This window comes from Physcomitrium patens, chromosome 4 (assembly GCF_059467195.1).
Source record: "Physcomitrium patens ecotype Gransden chromosome 4, ASM5946719v1, whole genome shotgun sequence".
NCBI lineage: Eukaryota > Viridiplantae > Streptophyta > Bryopsida > Funariales > Funariaceae > Physcomitrium > Physcomitrium patens.
This window is the reverse complement of record NC_143413.1, coordinates 10,496,995-10,519,635: the sequence shown is the minus strand read 5'-3', so window position 1 is coordinate 10,519,635 and position 22,641 is coordinate 10,496,995. Positions and strand designations below refer to the sequence as shown.

At 35.4% G+C, this 22,641-nt stretch overlaps 2 protein-coding genes across 4 annotated transcripts; both read right to left on the bottom strand.

The window, feature by feature from the left end:
- Positions 1-585: 585 nt before the first annotated feature.
- LOC112281160 (uncharacterized) lies at positions 586-6,710 on the bottom strand. 3 transcript variants are annotated; one of them, XR_012217336.2, is made up of 8 exons: positions 6,007-6,710; positions 4,308-4,846; positions 3,510-3,932; positions 3,137-3,262; positions 2,735-2,845; positions 2,071-2,601; positions 983-1,660; positions 586-651 (listed from the first exon to the last, which is right to left on the bottom strand). XR_012217336.2 is itself a non-coding variant. In XM_024517392.3 (7 exons), exons 2-7 carry the CDS (start codon positions 4,830-4,832, stop codon positions 1,073-1,075), a joined length of 2,304 nt encoding a protein of 767 aa, XP_024373160.1. In that variant the 5' UTR covers positions 4,833-4,846; positions 6,007-6,710; the 3' UTR covers positions 891-1,072. The 3 variants fall into 3 exon arrangements, 2 of the variants coding, with proteins under 2 accessions (XP_024373160.1, XP_090105844.1); XM_024517392.3 differs by lacking the exon at positions 586-651 and having other exon boundaries at positions 891-1,660; XM_090249718.1 differs by lacking the exons at positions 586-651; positions 6,007-6,710 and adding an exon at positions 5,630-5,989 and having other exon boundaries at positions 891-1,660.
- Positions 6,711-6,770: 60 nt separating this feature from the next.
- Positions 6,771-11,512, bottom strand: LOC112281788 (DEAD-box ATP-dependent RNA helicase 32). Its single transcript, XM_024518677.3, has 9 exons — positions 10,930-11,512; positions 10,217-10,492; positions 9,701-10,024; positions 9,391-9,582; positions 9,065-9,220; positions 8,601-8,861; positions 7,999-8,351; positions 7,689-7,840; positions 6,771-7,567 (listed from the first exon to the last, which is right to left on the bottom strand). The coding sequence occupies exons 1-9, from the start codon at positions 11,338-11,340 to the stop codon at positions 7,098-7,100; spliced, it is 2,595 nt and encodes an 864-aa protein (XP_024374445.1). The 5' UTR covers positions 11,341-11,512; the 3' UTR covers positions 6,771-7,097.
- Positions 11,513-22,641: the final 11,129 nt, after the last annotated feature.

Here is a 22,641-nt window from a genome sequence, read left to right as displayed (position 1 = left end):
GGTTACAGAAGGCCTATTATATAAACAATTGTTTGTCTCACGGTTCGTGAAGAGGCGCTCACCTTTAAGCTACATCTCTGCAAGTGACGTTCAATACGACCAGGTGTCATGCTCCTTCCACAATCCGAGCATGGTACTCTAGCCTTGGTATTGCTCTTTGGTGATAACAACACATAAACTTTGGATTTCGGTTTGACCGTGAACCTCGGATTGGCTACCGAATGTTCAACGTTTGCAAAGTGTTCATCTCTGTGTTGTTCGTTCACGAAGTCCATTGTAATTGCGTCCAGCAAATCCAAATAGATCCACTGAACCAGGTCACCTTTCGTAATTATCCACGAATCGATAACTGGTGGCGAGCCATCCTCATGTGGAGCATCCTTTGATTCATTATCCACAGGTTCACCACTGCTACCAATTTCCACTTCCAATGCATGCGCTAACTCATTGTCACTCTGCGGTTAGTGATTGAAACAGGGGAAGTAATCATCAGGTACAATTTTGAATAGGGTAAAATCTGGAGAAATCAATATAAAAATAATGTTAGGCTGAATAATCAACGACCGGGTGTTGCATGAACATTACCCGTTTGAGGTGTTCTGGAGTCGCTGTGTCATCGGCCAGTGATTCAATTGCCTGCTCTTCAGCGGCCTGCACTACAAAGAAGCATACACAAGTTGAAACTCACATCTAGGTCATGATTGTAAGAGGCCACGAATGCAATGCTCAAGTTTTCAAGACCTGAATTTCGCAAGACCACTTCCAAAATATAAACAGAAAGCTCAAATGGAAAACAACAATGTTAGGAACTTCTCAACTTCAAAACGTGCCAAAAACCACTCTTACACGTAGACTGCACGTAAAACCTGTGGTTTGCGCTTACCCTAAAAGGCATGCTGAAGGTTTAGTATTAAAGCATTGACGTATAAACACCCGAGAGACAACGAAAATGATTTAAGGATAGGCCTTGTTGTGCTGTTACCATACTGCTGACGCCCGGAAATAATCTTCTATAGACCTTAGAAAGGGTTCGGTGCAACATATATGGGTTTTCAATGAGCTCTATTTCAGACTAAGCAGCGTCTTCCCGAATGCGGTCTGATGCAAAAGCCTGACAGACTGCGGGTGTTTCTACCGTAGGATTAACTGCATGTGTTGGCTCAATGTTGGGCTGAATAGGGTCTGTTGACTGTCCTTTCAGAACCAACTCTGGTGGAAAAGCCTTATTTACTGCTGGTGTTTGCTCTATGGGATTTCTTGCGTCATTACGGTTTATGTTGGGCTGAGAAGAGTCTGTTGACAGTTCTTGCAGAATCCAGGCTAGTGGGGGACTCGGGGGCGATTCCACCACAATATTTCCCACATCGATTCTCTCTGTGTTGCGCTGAGTGGGATCTGTCCAATGTTCTTGCGGAACCCAGTCTGGCTGCGAGGCTTGACGTTCTGCGGGTGATCCCACCCTGGAGCTTCCTGTTTCTGAAACCCTTGTATTTCTATGAGATTTTGCTTTGTATCGAGGTGTTAGTGACAGCAGTCTCTCTGTTGCGTTGCGTGCGGTTCTTCTTGGTTTGCTAGTGCTTGACCTCGCCCCGCTTGAACCAGATGATTCCAAAGAACTTGAAATTCTCCGTAAATTACTTGCCTCAGCTTGACTCTGAACCTGCACTCGGTAGACTATATGTTACATGCCGCAGTCATGCATGTCGCTTCGATCCAACAAGATAATGCTGTCTAGCGTTGGCAGCGGTGGTGCACATTGATACTGTCACGTTACTAGATATTGTGGATTACGCAAACCTTCACACTAGCTCCAGTTGTTATCGTGAATAATCAACATACAGAGCAATGAAGGTCGAAGGGGTGGGAAAATCAACATATTAGACTGAAAAATTGAACGTAGATGCGGAAGACTCGGGAGAATTACGCGCAACCCAACAGGAATAATCTCAGTTCAATTGCAATTCAGAAATATTCTTTAAGATCCTCAAATATAATGATCATATTTCTTCTGTACACTGATGTAATAAATGAGGATATTGTTGCAGTAACAGCTAGTGCGGAGGTTCTCACCTTATCCATACATTTCTTCAAATGGTAACTGAAATCATCAGCCCCAATGTTCTTGATCCCACAAATCGGACACCGAACTGTATCATTGGCCACCCGATTAGGTGAACCAAATTCGTTCACGTTACTCGGTAAGTCTCCTTCCGATTGTGCAGATGCTGATGAGTGCTTATCACTTTCATAGCTAATGTGGAAACCAAGTTTCGCTTCTCTGTATTCTTCTCTTGCAACGTCCATTATAGCCGAGCCCAGAAAATTTATCAACACGTCCTTAGCCGGGTTTTTTTCGGAAATTATCTCTAAATCATCATCTGGTGGTGAGTCATCCTCAGGGGATGGTGGATCATCTTTAGGCGGTGGATCGTCCTCAGGGGGTGGTGAATCATCTTCAGGCGGTGGATCGTCCTCAGGGGGTGAACCATCCTCAGGCGGTGAATCATCCTCAGGTGGTGAATCATCCTCAGGCGGATCCTCGTTTGATGAATCGTCGCTGCTGTATGATAGTGCCAACACTTGTGCTAAATCATCCTCCCGCTTCAGAAAAACAAAAGAGGAGGAAGCAGCCATTAGGAACTGTCATGAACAAAGTATTACTTATGGAAATTACTTCAAGAAAAAAAATTGCAAAAGTAGGTGGATTAGCGACCAGGACTTCATTGGGCATTACCTGCGAATCGTGTTCTTGAGATGCTGTCTCATCAGGCAGTGATTCCTTACACCGACCTTCCTCAAACTGAGATTTCTCTAACTGAGCTTCCTCAAACTGAGCTTCCTTAGGCTGTATAAAAAAATAATCAAAATAAAAAAAAAAACGTAAATAAAAATATCAACATGAATCCAAATCGTGATTGTAAATGTGAGGGATTAGTCTTCAATATCTTCCCACCAGTACTGCCTTGAGTCACCGTACCAGGAAGATGTGTGAGGATACTCGGCAGCTGATCAATTTAGAGATGCTTCTTCACCACATCGTATCTAACCCCACCTACTTCAAATTTTCGGGTGAATTACCTCTTTTCCTGATTTTGGCGCAGTAGATCAGAGAAAGAAGAAAGTCAAAAGCACGTACTAGTTCGTCAGAACTTGAACTCATCTCGCTAGAGTCAGGTGATGGGGCGCTTTCGTCAGCTATCATCTTGCCTCGCTCCTGAGATTGTTGCTGCTTTTGCTTCTGACATTGCGTCCCGCATGCTGTCTGTTCCGAGGCGTCATATAAGCTACATTTCATGTTAAATATCTTTGTCCAAAGAGCTTTGTCCAGAGATGATAACGATACAATAATGATCTCACCTCAAGAGCAACATTCCATGCTTACGATTCCCAACATGCTCATCATCGTACATCCCTTAGTTTTGAATACTACTAAGGAAGCGTTGCCCAAGAAACGATACAGATAGTATGATGGTAAACGGAAGGATCTAAAAAGAAAATGTGATTCCTACTGTTGCTTTTGTGGTCTTCACATCGGCCATACATTCCTCCAAATGAGCAGCAAAGATCCCAGCCTCCATTTGCTTTTCACAAACTGGACATTCAACCGTAGCACCGGCACCTGGATCTGACGAACCAAATACGTCAGTTTTTTTTGTAGTATTGGCAAACGGGTCTGATGATCCAACCGTATCGACTCCAAATGAGTCGATTGTTAGTTCTGAAAAAGCTACTGGATGGTCACCACGCTCATAGCGCCTGTCGAAACCAAGTTTCGCTGCTCTGTGCTCTTCAGATGCGACATCTATTATAATAGAGTCCAACAAATCTGAAAACTCCTCAAAGGCCCCATCATGGTTGGAAAAGAACCGCTTCATTTGTTCTTGAAGTGATACCTGGCGGGCCCACATGTGAGCGGCCCTTTCTTCCGAGGCCTGTATCATGGAATATACATACCAGTTTAGATCGATCAGGAAGTATATGAAAGCGGGGGGTCGTGATTCAGATGCTCAAACATGTTAAATTTGATACCGATCACCACTTGAGAAGCGTTAACAAATACACACACACTGACATGTATGTGTATATATATTTACATATTCAAAGGAGAATATTCATGTGAAGAATCGCTTTGCGATTTGGACGGACCCCCACTCCTGATCGAATTCGGGGATGTACTGCAAATATTCTAGTCTCCTCAAATGATATTCTGACTGTAGAAAATGAACATAAAAAAATAAAACTAAAATAAAACTAAAATAAAATAAAACTGCAGATAGGGGAAAAAGTTTTGAATGCTTATTCGTTACCAAAAAGCTCTTGATGTTGTCTTTAGCCCATCCGTGTTCACCCACTCGTCGAGGTCGGTACAGTAACCAATTCGGAACCGGTATTGGTGTAAGATCCTCACGCGGTGGACTGTCAGGATCAATACCTGGCGGTACTCCCATGACTTCGGGAATTGGCGGCATTCCCCTGACTTGCAAATTCGGTTGCGGCATTCTTATGACTAGCATATTTGGTAGCATCATTCCCCCACCTTGCACATTTGGTTGAACTCCTACGACGGGCGCATTGGGTGGCGGTATTCTCCAACCTTGCACATTCGGCGGTGGTATTCCTGCTACTTGAGCAACCGGTGGAAGCATAACCCCGGCTTGCAGGTTCGGTGCTGGCCTTCCCACCATGTGAACATTCGGTGGTCGCATTACTCCACCTCGTATGTTAGCAGGTGTCATTCCAATTCCTTGTCGATTTGGTGGTGGTATCCTCCCTTTTCGCATACCTCGTGGTCTGCCCTTAGGTTCTCGGCTGTCTTTCGTCGACCTCGACATTGTAGATGTCCCTTCTGCGCACATGTTCAAAGTGGGTGATACATTGTTTAATCAAACCTACCAGTGAAAATTGCTGGTGACGAATATCAAGTTAGGACACTGCCTTACACCGCTATCGAAATGCACAGATGCTTGTCGCATGTTGAAAATTGGTACCCAGGTAACCCAATGCTAAGTAGACACTGGATCTTCATGGCACCTGCCTCAATTGAACTTGGACGGAGGGCCCGCAAACCCACTTCAGACAATTCCTCCACAAATCAGGAACTCGCAGGTTTTAACAAGAGCATTAGGTGATTCAGAGTACTCTATTTGCGCGACTTAATTTCTCAAGATCCTGTATCTGCGGCTCTCCGATTCTTTTCCTCATCCCCTAACTGTATGCTGCAGTTCAAAGTGCACGAGAAGCCTAAGAACTGAGCGTGACCTAGAAAAGCATGCTTCCTCATCCCAACCCAAAGAAGAAATATGAAGCTGCGGAACTAAGACCACAAGATGTCGAATCAAATCAAATCAAATTTGGAAGGCGATACCGATCACAAGCGAGACCATAAAGCCCACATCACTCAAATCCCACCTCCGTGTAACCTCTAGCACCAAATGAGTGGACTCTTCTTGCGGTTAATGCAACCAGAATCTACAATTTAATACAATATTTCGCTGAAAGAGTCCCTCATTACAACGCTTCCATGCATCGGTACGTGGGATAAAGGAAGAAGAATAAATGTCCACCAAACACCGCCATAGACATCCTGCATTGGAAGCCACGCTCTAGATTCTCTTCAGTATCCCGTTACCTCAGTGTTAACATCACCGAGACACCGAGCTGCGGCTGGATGTATCTCTACATTTCGATGCCAACACGCAAACCGAAGCACTGATTGAGAAGCTTCTGCAAGTTAGCAGGATACAAATCATCCAACGCTTCAAGGCCTCGAGACACTAAATTGCATTGTCATCCTACGACCAGATGATTGCATCCGCAGAGGACGAACGCAAGATGCCTTTCAGAAGCCCTGATCGGGACCAGTCGTTGCAAAATCCCAGAGAATTGGCTACCGAGATTATAGTGATTGAGGATACGTGAGCAAAGCCCACAAACGTCAATTGTGTTTACGCTATGAAATCAGCACATGAGAAGCAAGCGGGGACTCTGAGGTTGCCGCTGCTGCACCTTAACATGGCCATGGCGTCATTCGAATTGTGTCAAGCGAGCTCCAGAACCGATTCTTCATTGCAGAAACCTTTCATAGGGTGTCAAAAATAGTAGCAGTCCTGGTGGTTCAGAACTTCTTATCCTTGTATTTCGATCGTTGAAAATTCTGACTAAGTAACACCCCTCCTTCCACAGATCTACCGCAGGTGAGAGGCAGCGACTACAATTCTGACCATCTACCAAGTCTCAAGCATCGTCATAATCGCCGTCTGTGAGGACGGATTTGTAACAAATACACGCGCAGAAACTGAGATCCTCGAGGTTGAATTCACTGTATATGTTTACCCATCTAGCAAAGCTAAGGACCCAGCGAGCAGCTCCTCAGCGAATTCGCTCCGAACGCTAGTTTTGACGCAAGCAAACAAGACGAACAGATCCATGAGATAGCAATCAGAAAGAGACGACACAAGTCTATCCCATGCTCATGTGCGACGTGAAACTTGCCCGTGTGAATGCGTTGAAATCTGGACATGTTCCACTGTGAATTCGTCAGAATCTGAACATGTTCCAGTGTGAATGCAGAGATGGTTTCAATGTTTTGAAGGGATAATGTACTTTTGATTATTTTTAACTGTCGGTTAATGACTTCAGTACTGTAGATGTTGAGACTTGCTTTGAGGCTCAGATTGAGACCTGTTTTAAGCGCACTATATGATGCATCAGAAGATCCTTGTATATTTCTGGATTACTCGTGTCAAATGTCGGAAAGAGTATCAGACAGGTTAAATTAAGAATTGCGCGTTCAATCAATCCAGATAATCAATAATCAGCTCTTTTGAGATAAGTCATACAATTAATAGAGGTTGTGTAGAACTGTGACTCATCTTACATCGAGTTGAAATCAGTAGAACAATACTATCTCAAAAAGGAAGTGTAGAAATCATGGGAATACTCTCAACTGTATACTTGCTGATCACACCATTTGATGTGCTATCCTGATGACCTGTTTTGGTTGCAATCTCTGTATTTAGAGAGAAAGCTGAAATGGGTCCTATGGTCCTATCTACAAAAAAATGACGTTGGGTCCGGCCAGACTGAAAAGTAACATCTTATTTTCTTCTCATTTTCAAAAGCTTGAGAGCAAGGGCCTCTTTTTCAGCTAATGACAACTCCTGAACATCAGAGGGATGATCTTCACTGGAGTCCCTCTTTCGACCTACGCGTCTTGCTTTCGGCTTCTGTGATGGCGCATCTGAGTCACTACCATTTCTGAAACTATCTTCACCATCACTGCCACTCTCTTCATTCTCCTCGTTTGCTGCTCGCCTGTATTTTCTCCTCTGTTTTTCTTTGATATTCTCACCGTCGCTCGCATCACTAGTATCCCCACCACTGTCTGCAACTTCATCGTCATCCTCATCCTCATCCGATACAGCACGCAGTTTTTGCTTCATTTTCGTTCTCTTCTCTCGTAGCCTTTGTTTCTCTTGAAGACGATCTTCCTTGTCTCTTTGTTTCATCTCCATTTTCAGATGTTTGTACCGTTCATTCGCTGCTTCCACAACTTCATTACTCACACCTGAACATGAAAGACAGCATTAACAACAAAAAGTATAATACTCGAGGCGTATAATCCGCAAGGTCCTAACGCAAAAAGAATGATAAAAAAGGCTGAAAGAAAATAATATAAAAATAAATACCTGGTGGGGCGCTGAGTACTTCTTTGCTTTGTCTAGCAAGAGCTTCTAAGGGAGGCAAAGCAACACCCTCATCGTCAAACACCATGCGATGTGCTCCAGCCCTACTAGGATCTATCTTCAACTTATTCTTTTTCAAGATCTTGACACCCGAGCTGCAGGAACAAAAAACACCGTTTACTTCTTTGAGAACAATTCCAAGCGTATTACTGTTACCTTTGTCGGCGAATACGCAAATGAATGTACTAGTAATAACGAGTGTTTTGAAAAACTCCTACGACGGGAACGGCATCTGCACTGAATTACGTCCCACCTTTTCATTTTCATTGCTTTGCCCTCTACTTCTTCAGCGTCTGATTTAGGTTTTTTCTTTGTCAGGAACTCGTCCGCCTCTCCCTGCTCTCTTGGTCTTTTCTTAGTCAAAAACTCGTCAGCGTCACTGTTGTCCTCACCATCACTCTCATCATCGTCATGTGCTCTAATTTTGTCAAATGCAGAAGAGAGAACGTCATTGTTTTTCCGGGCAAAAAGTCGATCCAATTTGTTTTTCTTCTTCGCTGTAAGACCATTTGTCTCCTTAGTTGTCTCTTCTTTGTCATCTAAAGTGGTCATAGGTTCAGCCTCATCTTCCCCATCATTTTCTTCGTCGGTTCCTCCACCAACATCCTGGACAAAACTTTGGTCTGTTAATTGAGATACCATGGACAACGAATCAACATAGTGCATAACAAAGATACAAAACAACTGTTCTTACAGCGAAATTACTCCCTATACTGCACTATTGATAAAATGAATGCGAATAAAGAAAGGTAAGGAGGCGATAGAGGCGAGAGATAAACAGAGGTAAACAAAGAAACTGCCAACTATCTTCTGCATATCCAGCCATGGAACTTGGCCAGCAAAGTGAGTAGTTACCTGCTCTGAGCCTTGAATATTCTTGCCACCCTTCACCCCTCTCTTCAGGAAACGGATGCGCGGCGTTGTGGGCAATCCCAATGATGCGGCATACTCGGCATGTGGAAGTTGAGTTACATCAAAAATTGACTTATCTGCACGTACATGTATACCGCGGAGATATGTTGTAAATGCTCGTTGAGCCATGTACTTCAAATCTGGATCTTTTGATAGTAATCCGGCGAGAGCCCCTGATACAGGTTGAACCTTTTCCTTGTTTGCCTGTCATGTTCACAACGCAGCTCTCAACGCAAGTAAAAAAGATAATCCCATTAAAGCATGCACAAGCACGAAATGAAATGCAAGAATTTAAGCTAAAAATGTTAAGGCTTTGCTAAGGCAAAAAAATTAACAGCTTCACAGATCCTTTCAAACAAATATCTATTAAAAGCTATTAGAAGTACGTAAATGATAAGTAGCCCAACCTTGATCAATCTCACAGGAATCTTCGCCGCCTCCAATGCAGCCAGCATAGGCTCCTCTGACGGTGCAAGGAAGAGAAGAGAATGGCCAGATGCAGTGTAACGGGCAGTACGCCCCACTCTGTGAATGTAAGTGGCCACGTCTTCAGGGCAATCTACCTGTTTAGGCATGTTATTTGATTAGGAGACGGGCCATGTATAAAGATACTTATTAAATGCTTAAATGAAAGCAGACATTTGTCGCATAAGAAAGATCTATAGAGACGCGAATCATACCAGGAAAATTGAGGTTATGATGAAATACAACTACCAAATAATTCAACGGTTACCTGTAGGACCCAATCAACAGTTGGAAAGTCCAATCCTCGTGCTGCGACATCAGTAGCAAAGAGGAGTGCGTGCTTAGATTCACAATATTTGTAAAAAGTGGCCATTCTTGCCATTTGTTTCATGCGCCCATGCAAACAGGCCAAAGGTATACCAGGCCGAAGTCGTCTAAATGCTTCATGTACAAACTTCACCTGCTCAACACAGCAAAGCACGTAAGCGTCGCATGTAATCTGTGGATATAATGCGTCCGATAGTTGCAGCTAGAGAATAGGACAAACGCACAATGAAGTCACTAGGTGCACCATCTACCTGTTTGCAACTAGATAGAAAGACGAGCATCTTAGTTTGAAGATGTGTCTTTACAAAACTCCAGAGCATGTCCATCTTCTCATCCAAAGGGACGATCATAACAGTTTGTTGAAGCCTAGCTGGCGTAGCCGCTGCAGATTCTGCGTGAACTGCCAAAAATTCAGGATCTCGTAAGCTCAGACGAGCTAAATCTTTTACCGACTTTGTTTGTGTGGCGGAGAAAAGCATTGTCTGTCTCTCCTTAGGAAGTTGTCCCAGTATAGCATTCAAAGTTCCAGAAAACCCCATGTCCAAGATGCGATCTGCCTCATCGAGCACCAGCACCTATTCCACATGACCGCAAGAAACACACCTTGGCTTCAGCTGAACCGTAAGAGAAGCTTAGCTTCTTTAGATGAATATTATGAAAACTTGTCAGCAAGCCAGATTATTAATTAAACAAAATTGCAGTATCCAAGGAGCAGTACCCTGCAACTAGTGAAAAAATCGAGACTTTGTGTCCTTCTACCAACTCACCTGAAGTTGTGAGCAGTCGAAGTTCGGTGTCTCGTCCATGTGTTGCAACAGCCGGCCAGGGGTACAAACCAATATGTTCAGGTTCATTACAGTTTCTTTCTCAGTGTCCACTCCCTTTCGCCCTCCTATAAGCAGCCCTGCACTAATTGAATGGTGTTTGCCGACTTTTCGAAGCTCATCGAAAATTTGACCTGCAAGTTCTCGTGTGGGAGAAATGATGATGGCACCAACTCCATCCACAGCACCCCACTTCAATCGATACAGCTTCTCAACTACCTGCACGTCATAAAACACCTCAATCCTGTGAACACGAGTAAAGCCTGTAACTGCAAAAAAAAACTCTCTCTCTCTCTCTCTCTCACTCTCTCTCTCTCTCTCTCTCTCTCTCTCTCGCTTCAAAAGACACGCAAGCATCTGAAAGATATTTCGGTGGGGTGACAAATCTTTACATCACCTACTGTGAGAGGACCCAGCTCCGAAAACATGTCAAAAAGCTCGGAAGTAACAAGGGAAATAAAAGCCCACAGGAAAAAAAGAAACAAATTCAGCAAAACCATTCATATGATCGAATTCCGTCGATGAACAACCAAAACTATGGTGCTCACGCTCGAAAACCTCTCTAAAAACAACCACTCACTCCAGCAAAGCCCAAGTTACGGAAATTCTCGACTGCAAAACCCTGGGTACACTCGAGCTGAAATTTGAAACCTCACCGGCAGGAGAAAGGCCAACGTCTTGCCGCTGCCAGTCTTCGCTGCGCCAAGCACATCGTGCCCACAGAGCGCGTGGGGTATCGCCGCTCTCTGAATAGCAGTCATGTGCACAAACTTATGCTCCTTCAAACCCCTTTGCGTCCGGTCCGAGAGAGGCAACGCGGCGAAATCCTTGGCTCCGGCATACGGCTTCAGAGCATCCCCGTCCCCTGGCTCCCCTTTCTTCCCACTCTCATCCGATTCCTTGGCAATTGTGAACGCAAGAGGATTGGTGCCTGGCGCAGGCGCTCCTGCGGCGATTCGCGCCTCGAGGGATTGAATCTCCTCATCCTCGTCCACTCTCTTCCCCCTGAAATTTGCCCTGCGTGCCCTTCCCTTCCCGAGACATTTGCCCTTCATCCCTGGGGCCATTCCCAGAATCCGCAGTGCAACACAAAGACTACTTGCTCATTCTAAGCTTCCTCTACTCGAGAAGCAAATTTCCAATTCTGCCCATCACAAGGCACAAACCAAAGCTCCATGATGACCCGTCATCATCGTCGTCCTCCTTCTCAACGCCTGCAAGCGGCCTTAAACCCTAACCCTAATTCTGAAGCCCTCTGGCCGTTCTAAACCCCTTTTGCCCATGCCCACCAAACCACCCCCAACAGAACAGCCCAATAGAACAGAATTCCCATGTCAATTTTTGATGCTTAATCGTTGTCTACATTTGCATTCCGAATGTCACATCTGTAGAATGATAGATTTTGTATTTAATACATATATACATGTATATATATATATATATATATACTTTTGTTGATCATTAAAAGTATGCTCACATAGGTGTATATGAGTATTTAGGAATCAAATTGATTTACAGTTTCTGATTTAGAAATTCATGCCCTCATTTCTTGAAATTATTTCTTATAATTTTTTTTGGAATACTATTATTCATGGCATGTTTTATGTGAATTTATAAATACGGTTTAAACCAAACACATATATATATATATATACATACATATATATATATATATATATATATATATATGTATAAACTTTGGTATGAATGTTTTTAGTCATACTTTTATCAAAGTCATAAATTTATACTATTGTTGGTAACTGAGTATTTCAAAACATCTAATTTTGTATGATAACCAAATACTTTAAAAATAAAATCTCAAAATATATTAAGTTTTCAAAAAATATGAATAAAAACAAAAAAAAAAAAAAAAAAAAAAAAAAAGTAAATTTTCTTATTTATCTGAATACTATATGTATGTATACATATTTATTGATAACTTAAATTTTTATCAAGACTAAAACCATATGAAATCACTACAATATATTTTTTATGAAAAATCAACTTGCAGCATTGCTCTTAATTTTAAGATTGCTATGAGTACAAACATGTGCACTTGGAGCAGTAGCATAAAAATGCATTTTCTATTTATTGTTCAACTCATTCTGCATCTTTAGTCTTTGAAATACTTTGATTTAAATTATTTATTTTTAATGTTAGTTTAAAATTGTGCCAATGATATTTTTAAGCAGAAACAACAAAAATAATTGTAAGGTGAGCCAGCATTTTTATTTTTTTTCCTCAGAAAAATCCAAAGCAATTATGCCTGAGCATAAGAATGGCACTCCATTTGTCAAACGTGTTTTTTCATATTAAAATTGCATATATACACATACACATATGACTTATATTGAATACAAAATAACATGCTTCTTAAATATAAAGAAGTAATGGTTACTATAAAATCAAAATGCCAAACTTATGAACCTACTTTACACTTTTAAAATTAAGTACATATTCTGTTTGAAGTACTGATTAATTTTTTTACACATAGAATTTAACAGTTGGAACAAACATTTTGATAACATGTTTACTAACAAACCTCATTGAGCACATATGTTTGATTTTAAAGCAAATGATTTATTTTAAAAATAAAAGATGGATCACTCCAAGTTTTGGTGGATCATAAAAATGTGGATCATAAAAATGTTATAAAAACATTGTTAAAGTAAAGGTTGTTTTTATTTAGTTTTTCTTCAATCCAACATGAAAATATCCTATATAATTTATAGAAAGAGTGACCACAAATAAGACACAATTGCAAAGCAAGATGATGTCTTAATAGCATACAAATATTCATACTATCTTTTGATGCAAAATTTTAAATTTTAAAGACTTTATTACATTTTTAAAATAGCTTTCTTACAAAAAAAATATTAAGTGATTTAATTCACTAACAATAACAAGATGATGTAAGGCCATTAAAAACACATATTCAAATAATAATATTATAATAAAAAATAATCTTTCAAACTCTTAAATACAAATAAAGTTAATGTATTTAATATTTATGTACGATTAAAATATGAATTTTTTACAAACATGCAAATTTATATTAGTAATTACTTATATTAAAGGAGTTAGATGGAAGTAAGTAGAAGTAAGTAAATTCTATATCTTATAGAAAAGCTTTTTAGAAGTTTTATAGATGCTAATTGATTTTCCAAGTGTTGGTAGTTTGAAAAACTTTGGTACATATTGCACATGTTAGTCATTTGTCATACAAGTTCTCCATGTAGCACATATGTTGAAAACTTGTATCATAAGTTGGACACGTATTGAATGACCTAAAGAATGTTTAATTAGATAGTAAATATGTAAATAGTACATAGCTCTCTAATTAGATAGTAAATATGGATACAAGAGTGATGCATTCTTTACTCTTATCAAAGTTTTTCTTCTTTCTTAGTCTTCTTTTATTTGGCAATAGTCATTATAGTTTCTATCTTATAACTAATTTTAATTTGTTTACTTCCTCTTTTTAAATATCGCAAGAGTATAATACTTTTGTAGAGTTTTGTTATAATTCATGTTATTGACAAGAGTGTTAATTTGTTATACTTTTTTTTTAAAAAAAGTAAAAAGAATATTCTACTTTTTTGTTGTATTTTAAAGATTGTAAACTTCTCACTTTTAAATCAATATTTTTTGTCTTATAACATTCATTCTTTTTTCAAAGAGAGTAAAATATCTTTCTTTATAGGGATTTTTATTTAATATTAGATATTGAAAATTATCCTTCTTTAATTTTATTTATAGATTTTTTAAAGTTTTTTTTATTAAAGAAAAAAAAATTATGGAAAGAAAAAATTATGGATACTAAATGAAAGAAAAAATTATGCATACTAAATTATGGATACTAGATGAAAGAAAAAATTATGGATACTAAATTTGGATACTAGATGAAATTAAAAATTATGGATACTAGATGAAAGAAAAAATTATGGATACTAAATTTGGTAGAAGTAAAAATAGATTTGCAACTATTACTAATCTTCATGATCTTGTCAATATTTTTAGAGCAAAGATTTTATATATTAACAATGTCAATTATAAAATACTATTTTTATGCCTATTGGAAAAGTCAACAATGAAATCTAATATCTAAGAAAAGAAGTTGGACAATTGAAAGAAGCAAGTATATCAACTTTATAATTAAATCCAGATATTTTTACTATTGCAATTATAAGAGAGATATATAATAAAATAATATTTATTTAGGCAAACATCTATGTAAATTAATATAATATGTAGTAAATTTTTTATTGAATATAAAAGACTCAACATTGTCAAAGAAGATTTTATTTATATTGTAAAAAACCTAAGCATACTTTTCAACATTATCTAAAGAAGCAATGCAACTGTAAAATAAATAGCATGGATGTCAAAAAAGATAATGTGTCAAAAAACAAGTTTCTTCAATTATAATAACAACCATGTAATTGGAATCATTTGCAATATCTATTCAAATCTTTCACCTTTTTTGTAATAGATATTTTTTTTAGGACCTAAAAACTACAAAGTCTCTACATTGTTAGATTTAAAAGCTTTAATATATATATTTTTAGATGAATACTTTGTTAAAAAAACATAAAATATTTTTAAGAAAGAAAAATAAGCTTGTACATATAAAAGTTATAGATGGTTTTTATTTGTCTTTAGAAAGTGCTATCTAAAAAATCATTCTTATATATATAGCAATACATGAATATAATAGCTTAGTAATATTTAATGTTATTAGATCCAATCTTTTTAATCCAATCATTTTAAAAATATATAATCCTTGGATAGATTGAATATCTTATAATATTAATTTTTTTCATGGAATAATTGAGACTTTTGCTAATAAGTGGAAATTCATAAGTCTAATATGACCAAACATTTATTTATAGTTCCAATGGCTTTTATACATGCTACAAAAAAATGTTGTCTTTTGTTATATATGCCACATTCATTTCTAATATTGAAAAGACTTAAAGCAACATTCTAAGCTAGTATAAAGCTTATCAAGATGTTTTTAAGAAATAGATTTCACATACTCTTCTAAAGCATTATCCTTATGATTGCTCAATTGATCTTTAAAAAAGAGTTCAACTACCATTTTGACTAATCCATAATTTATTATAAAATAATTTGACTTCACTTAAGAAATATACTAATGAGAATGTGGCTAAGAACTTTAAATATCAATAATAATCTTCAATAGAAGCATCTATTTTATTTGTGAAGAAAAAAAAATGAATCACTACAAATGTACCTTGATTATTAAAGATTAAAAAAAATTCTTATTAATAATAGGTACCTCCTATCTTTAATCTCAATATTTATTAAATAAATAAATAAATAAATAAATATACAATAAATACATAATATGATATATTTAAAAAATAAAATTAAAAATTAAAAATTAAATGAAAGACTTTATTTTGAACTATGTATAGGCATCTTGAATGTAATATTATGTCTTTTAGATTCACAAATATGCCAAATGATTTTTAATGTCTCATGAATAATATACTTTTAAGAATTATTAGATGATTTTATCATTTTATATCTAAAAAATATTTTAAACTATTCTAAGAATACAAAAAAGAATAATTTTTTTTATTTATTATGTGTTACAAAAACTTAGAAATGAAAGATTATATGCTAAGATTTAAAATGTATATATATTTTATACAACTCAAATTAATTTATTAAAATATATTATTTTAAATAGCAATCTTATAATAGATCCTAAGAAAGTTCAAATTATCATAGATTGGAAGGTTCTAAGAAAAATAAGTGTCAAAGACATAAATCACAAATAATAAAAATCTCAATACATTCTTGTGTCACTCAAAAAAAATAAACATTCTCTCAAAAATAATATAATATTAAAACTAGAATAGCTATTGCTAAAGGCAAGAAGACTAAAGACTCTTGAAATTAGATTAAAAAAAAGAGTTGTTAAAAAGAATCATAAGGGCTTTATTCTTACTTCTATATATATATATATATATATATATATATATATATTATCTAACTAGAAGCTATGTGTCTAACTTGCAAAAATAAATTTCTACATGTACACCACATGGCCAACTTGTACCACAAGTTGCCAACATGTATAATGTGTAACCAACATGTTAGTCCACTTTTTAACCTATCAATCAACTATAAATATGTGTAAAGACAAATTTGCATCTTTGAAGCTTTTAAGAAGTCTTTCTATAAGATATTGTCAAATCTACTCATATTTACCTTCTATCTAATATTTCTAATCTAAATAATTATATATTTGTGACAATAAAAGATGTTCAGTGTTATTTGAGATTTTCTAATTAATATCATATCTTTATCAATAATTTCTTTCAAGTTATATCTCTTTTATATATTTTACTTATAAAGACAAATTTAAGTGGAATAAGAAGCTAAAGCAACATTTGAAGCTTTAAATATAACTTTTATTATAATTCCAATTTTATATTGTTTTTATTTTTTTACTTATTTTAGAAAAAAAACTCATGAAAATCTAATTTGAGTGCAATATTACCACAAATGAAAGTAGATGATAAACTACATCTATTAGTTTTATATTTAAGAAACTTTTTAGCAATCACAATTAATATAACATCTATAATAAAAATCTTTTTACAATTATGGATTTATTTTAAGAATGGTATCATTATTTAAATAATAATTTAGTCTAGTAATTTTTTTATAAAAATCACAAGAATCTCAAGTATTTTATGTCAATACATGTTTTAAATTATTGCTAAGCTTGTTAGAGCATGTCTTTACCAAGATTTGAATTTAAGAATACTTATTGGCCGAAAAAACGAAAAATTTTGTTAAATACTCTTATTAAGTATTTTTATCTTGCACTAAAAGAAAGTGATGTAGCTTTTGTTTAACAAAAAATGATTCTTTAGAAGCAAAAGAAATTTCATCTTTAGACAAAAAAATTAATATAAATTATTAATTCAATATTTTTTGATCTAGTTTAATTAAATATATTCTCAAATCTTCTTATGCATGATATTAAGAATAAATTTTTTTATATTTCATAATACTTCTAGGTTTGAATGCAAGATTTTTTTTTTATATCAAAGAATACTAATGTATTTCAAAATATGTGCTTTTCAAGCTCCAAATTTTTTTTCAATTATATAATATTTTGGATAGAATAAGATTTTAGAATTAATTTCAAGGATTATTTTTGTGGCTTCAAATGTAGAAGGAAGATAAAGACTTTGTATAGACATGTAATGTATGTTGAAGATCAAAACTTCTTTATCATTATTCTAATAGACTTTTATATCCATTATCTATATTTAAATAATTATATTTTTAAATTTTTAAGAATTTTATTATTGATCCTTTAATTTCAAGCTCTTATGATTTATATTTATAATTGTATATTACTTCACTAAAATGGCATATTTTGTACCACGTACAAAAAGTATTATAAATAAAGGAATAGCTTTATTTTTTTTGGACATCTATTACTATTGTGAATTTTCAAGGAATATTATATGAATAGAAAGACTTAAATTTTATCTAAATCATGATTTTTTTAAGTTATTAAAATTTGATATTTAATTATTTTCCATCTTCTACTGTCAAATTGATGGATAAATAAAAACAAATAAATTAAGTTTAAAAATAGTATTTGAGATGTACCATCAACTATTATCTAAATAACTAGACAATTGTTATGTCATTTGTAGAGTTTGCCTATAATATAATAAATTTTTATTATATAATATAATATAATATAATATAACAATATTTAAATTTTTTTATTAATTAAGATTATTATTCATAATTTGATATCTTTGATTTTGTAAATGTTATTAATCATACAATGAAAGATTTGGCAAATTATTTATCAAAGCTATATAAAAAAATAAAAATATAATTATGTAAAGCTTAAAAATAATAAAAGATTAAATAAGATATACATTACAAAAAACAACATCAATTTGACATTGGCAACAAAATATAGTTACTTTGATACAATATTAAGACTATTGGTTCTTACGATAAGTTGAATTATTGTAGACTTAAATCATATTTTATTTGTAATCAAATCAATATAATTGTATATCAATTATACCTACTTATATCTGTAAATATCCAATGTATATTTCATATGTTCTTTTTTTTAATTATACAAGATATAGAATATAACAAGAAGAAGCAAAATGTCACTTTTTTCCATAGAAGTAGAACACAATCAAGAGTTTGTAATAGAAGATATTTTAGATTTAAGGTTGTGCCAAAATAGGTTAAAATATCTTGTATATTAATCCAAATATGATATGGAAACTATCTAGGAATCTTATAGATGCAGCAAAGAAGATTATTGCTTTTTATTGTTGACATCCATTAAAATTAAGATAAATAACTAAAAATTATTTTTTTATAAAACAAATGAGGTTCAATACAGATTAAATTCTATCTTCTAAACTTATTTGTGGTTTTTATATATTTATATTATTATAAAGATAAAAAATCAATGATTAATTAATTATGAAGATAATTATTTTTTCTTGATCCAAATTATAAGATTATCTTAATTAAAAGTTTATTGTAATTAGTGGTGTGAAGTAGAAGATGCAATAGATAAGAAAAAAAGTAAGAATAATATAAAATAAGTGAAATAAGTGCAATCAAGCAATTACATACAACAAAAGTAATCTATAATTTGTTCATTTAGTTTTTACCTAGTAAAAAATAAAAATAAATACTAAAAATATTTTTTAGATAGATAATTTTATTATCTTTTTAATGATATAAACAACATATAAATCCAAATTACTATGAATAAATTATAAAAGTTTAAAAATAAGAAGTGAATAGTTAAAAAATTAAGTGAAAATATTTTACTGCAAAGATAATTTACTTACAAATTAAAGATTCAAGCCTCACTTAAGATCACATGTAGTATATATAAGTTGCTTAAAGAAGCCTTAAGGCCTTATTCTTATCTTTCTACCTACATCCAAGGTGCTACAACTCATATAGAATTTATGCACCTTTCTTCGTACAAGACTAATATTTTCAAAGATATTAACATACGCTCAAAAGCCTATATGTACAACGACTATATCAAACACAATAAAGGAATACAATGGAATAAACGTTGTAATTGGTGTATTGTCATACTCTGGATATAACCAAGAGGATTCTTTGTTGTTTAACAAGTCATCAATAGACAGAGGGCTATTCTCAAGCATTAAATACGAAGTTGTTGAAATCATCGAGAACAAGTTTATGAACGAAACTCTTATATACATTCCAGATGGAGATATCTTACGTGACAACGATGGCATTGTGTTGATTGGTCAGAAAGTAAAAGATGGTGATACCATTGCTGCTAAACTTGTAATAACAGAAAAGAAACAAAGCATAGAGAAGATAGTACTGAAGAGCTTTGTATCGGGATGGATTGATAAAGTAACTAAACACACAAGTGCAGAAGGGAACAAGATAGTTAGAGTAAGAATATTACTATACAGATTTCCTATCGTGGGAGATAAGTTCACATCACGGCATTCACAGAAAGGTGTAATAGGAGCTATTCTATCACAAGAAGATTTACCATTTACTAAAGATGAGATAGTACCTGATCTTATAATCAATCCTCATGCAATACCTAGTAGGATGACTATGGGTCACCTACTAAAGATGGTAATGTGTAAGATCTACGTGCTAGACTCAAACAATGCTAGAGACCCAATGCTTCCTTCAAAGCCGAAGTCTAGAGAGAGCAGTTGCATAGATGCAACAGCATTCAACAAGGCTTATAGAAGCTTTGAAGCTGATATAGCTAAACTCTCTAAAGAGAAGATGTACTGTGGTACTACAGGATTACCTATAGAAGCAAGAGTTGCAACTGGTATATGTTACTACCACGCTCTTAGACATCAAGCTAGAGACAAGGCCCATTCGATATCCAAAGGTGTTATACAAAGTCTTACAAAGCAACCAGTTGAAGGACGATCAAGAAAAGGAGGACTGCGATTTGGAGAGATGGAGAAGGACTGTCTTATAGCGCATGGAGCAGCATCAATGCTTCTTGAGAAGCTAAAAAACACTTCTGATTTGTGTGAAGTATGGATATGTCATGATTGTAGTACGATATGCTCTAGTAATCCATGCATTAATTGTAACGGAAGGAACACAAAGGAGCATCGTTTACCTTACAGCTTTAAATTGTTAGTCCAAGAGCTATCCATAGCTAATATTAAAGTAGGTCTAAAATATGCTTAACATTCATATCTTATCATAAAAAAAACTTTTTATAACATTGTTAAGTGTGGTAAAGTATATCAACAATACTTGTTCCTACTTTTGATCTACTACCTATTATTATACTATCGGATATACTTTGTACCAGTTCTGCTACTCCCTTGCATGCAGCTCTAGCTAACTCAACCATTGTCCTTTCATTAGATGCTCTAGTAAGGTAGCTATGACCTCTTTCAACCATTCCAGATATATTCACAGGTACTATCTTACCTTTGTTTGTCATGAAGTCTGCAAGCAGATTAATATGCTTGTCATCAAAGCGTACATCACCCTTAAGTACCTTTGATAATTCTCTTACTAATACATTTCTTGCAGCTTCTATCCCTAGACACTTGAGAACGTCTACAGCTGAGTCAGAGATGGTAAACTTAGTATCCACGAAGTCAAGTCCTAATGTACTCATTAGATTAGAATCTTTTGTCTTTACTTCATTGTTGTTGATGAGTACATGTTCTATACTTTTAATGCCACAGATTTGTATAGGGAATATTATAGACTTGACTAGACCATATACGTACATCTCTATATCTTTGCTTTTTGCTGCACGTTGTATTGCTATGTCTATAGTATGTTCAAACTCTGGAGAGATAAGTACACATATGTTGTTATTTCCATACATTGACTCAGCAATTCTATCTCTCATCAGCTTCAAGCTTATATATAAGCTCTCATCTTCTTACTATCAACGATCATTCTAAATACAACATCTTCGTTGTAACTAGTAGGAGCTATATAGAAGTTGTGCTTTTCTGCTATTGTATACCACCAAGAGTCTAAATCATGTTCTATATAGTACGATGACATTACATCAGGAATAGTAAGATATACAAAGTCTGAAAGACTTGTATGCTTTGTAGTACGTATAGTTGATGTTGATTGCTTGAATGAACAGTTCAAAATAGATTCTAGTCTAGGTATTCCCTCGAGTACCTCTACAGCTGTAGTACCAGCACTGTGAAATGAACTGAGAGCTATCTAAGTGGTTGGTTGTCCAATAGACTGTAATGCTATGACACCTACATCTTCTCCAGGACATACTTGAGCTTGAGAGTGCCTTGCAATAAATGCTTGTCTTTCATTCTCATTGAGCTTCTGTAACTGACAATGGGATTGTCTCATGCATGCCTCTTTAACATAAGACTATAGGGGAGCGTGTATTATTAATTCCTCGTTAGACATACTAATTATTGTACTAGTTTATCTATCCTTAAAGTCATTTCAGGGTAGATACAAGTAATAAGATATGGATTCCTTTGATGTCACCAAGTTGAAGAGTGCCCTCGAAGATGTTGGTGTCCAACTCAATTGGGCCTTGTGCCAAAACTTCATTGCAAACTTGATACAGCAAATACCAGATCTTGAAGCTCACACTGACATTATAAATAGTGTAGCATCAAGAACGTTTCAATCTGTTGATATCTCCATCGTAATAGGATCTAGCTCTAAACCCTCTAGAAACGACGCAGAAACATGCGAGAAGGTACTTCAAAGTGGTGCCAACAAGGGTAGGAAGTGTTCTCTTCCAAGAACAACAAACTCTGAGTTTTGTAAGAGGCATTTGAACATGATGATGAAAGCTGATGGGCTCCTTAATGATACTAAGCAAAAACAAATAAATAACTTCTGTGATGTCATTGGTATAAAGAGACAGCAAAGGAGATTACCAGCAGAGATGAAGCTACGAGCTATTGAGCATATGGAAGACGTATACGTTGATCTAAACACCAAGGTCATATTCGCTGAGGTCGATAATAAGATGATGGCTATTGGACACATGTATGATGATGAGATGACACTTCTATCGAAGAAGGATATCAAGATTTGTGACCTTAACGGATGGGAGTATAGATTAAATCTAGAATAAAAAAAAGTTTTTTTTATGCACTTTTTGTTACTAAGAGAGATGCTAGCTTTTGTATCTGACCTTGTGTTATGAACTTTCCTTTGTTCTTGTCGTACAAATCTTGTATCTGGTCTTCTGAAAAGAGATTTTTAAGTGTAGGATCAAGTACTATTCGTCTTCCATTCTTCTCTAGATTGTTTGATATGTACATCCTAAGCAACTTTGA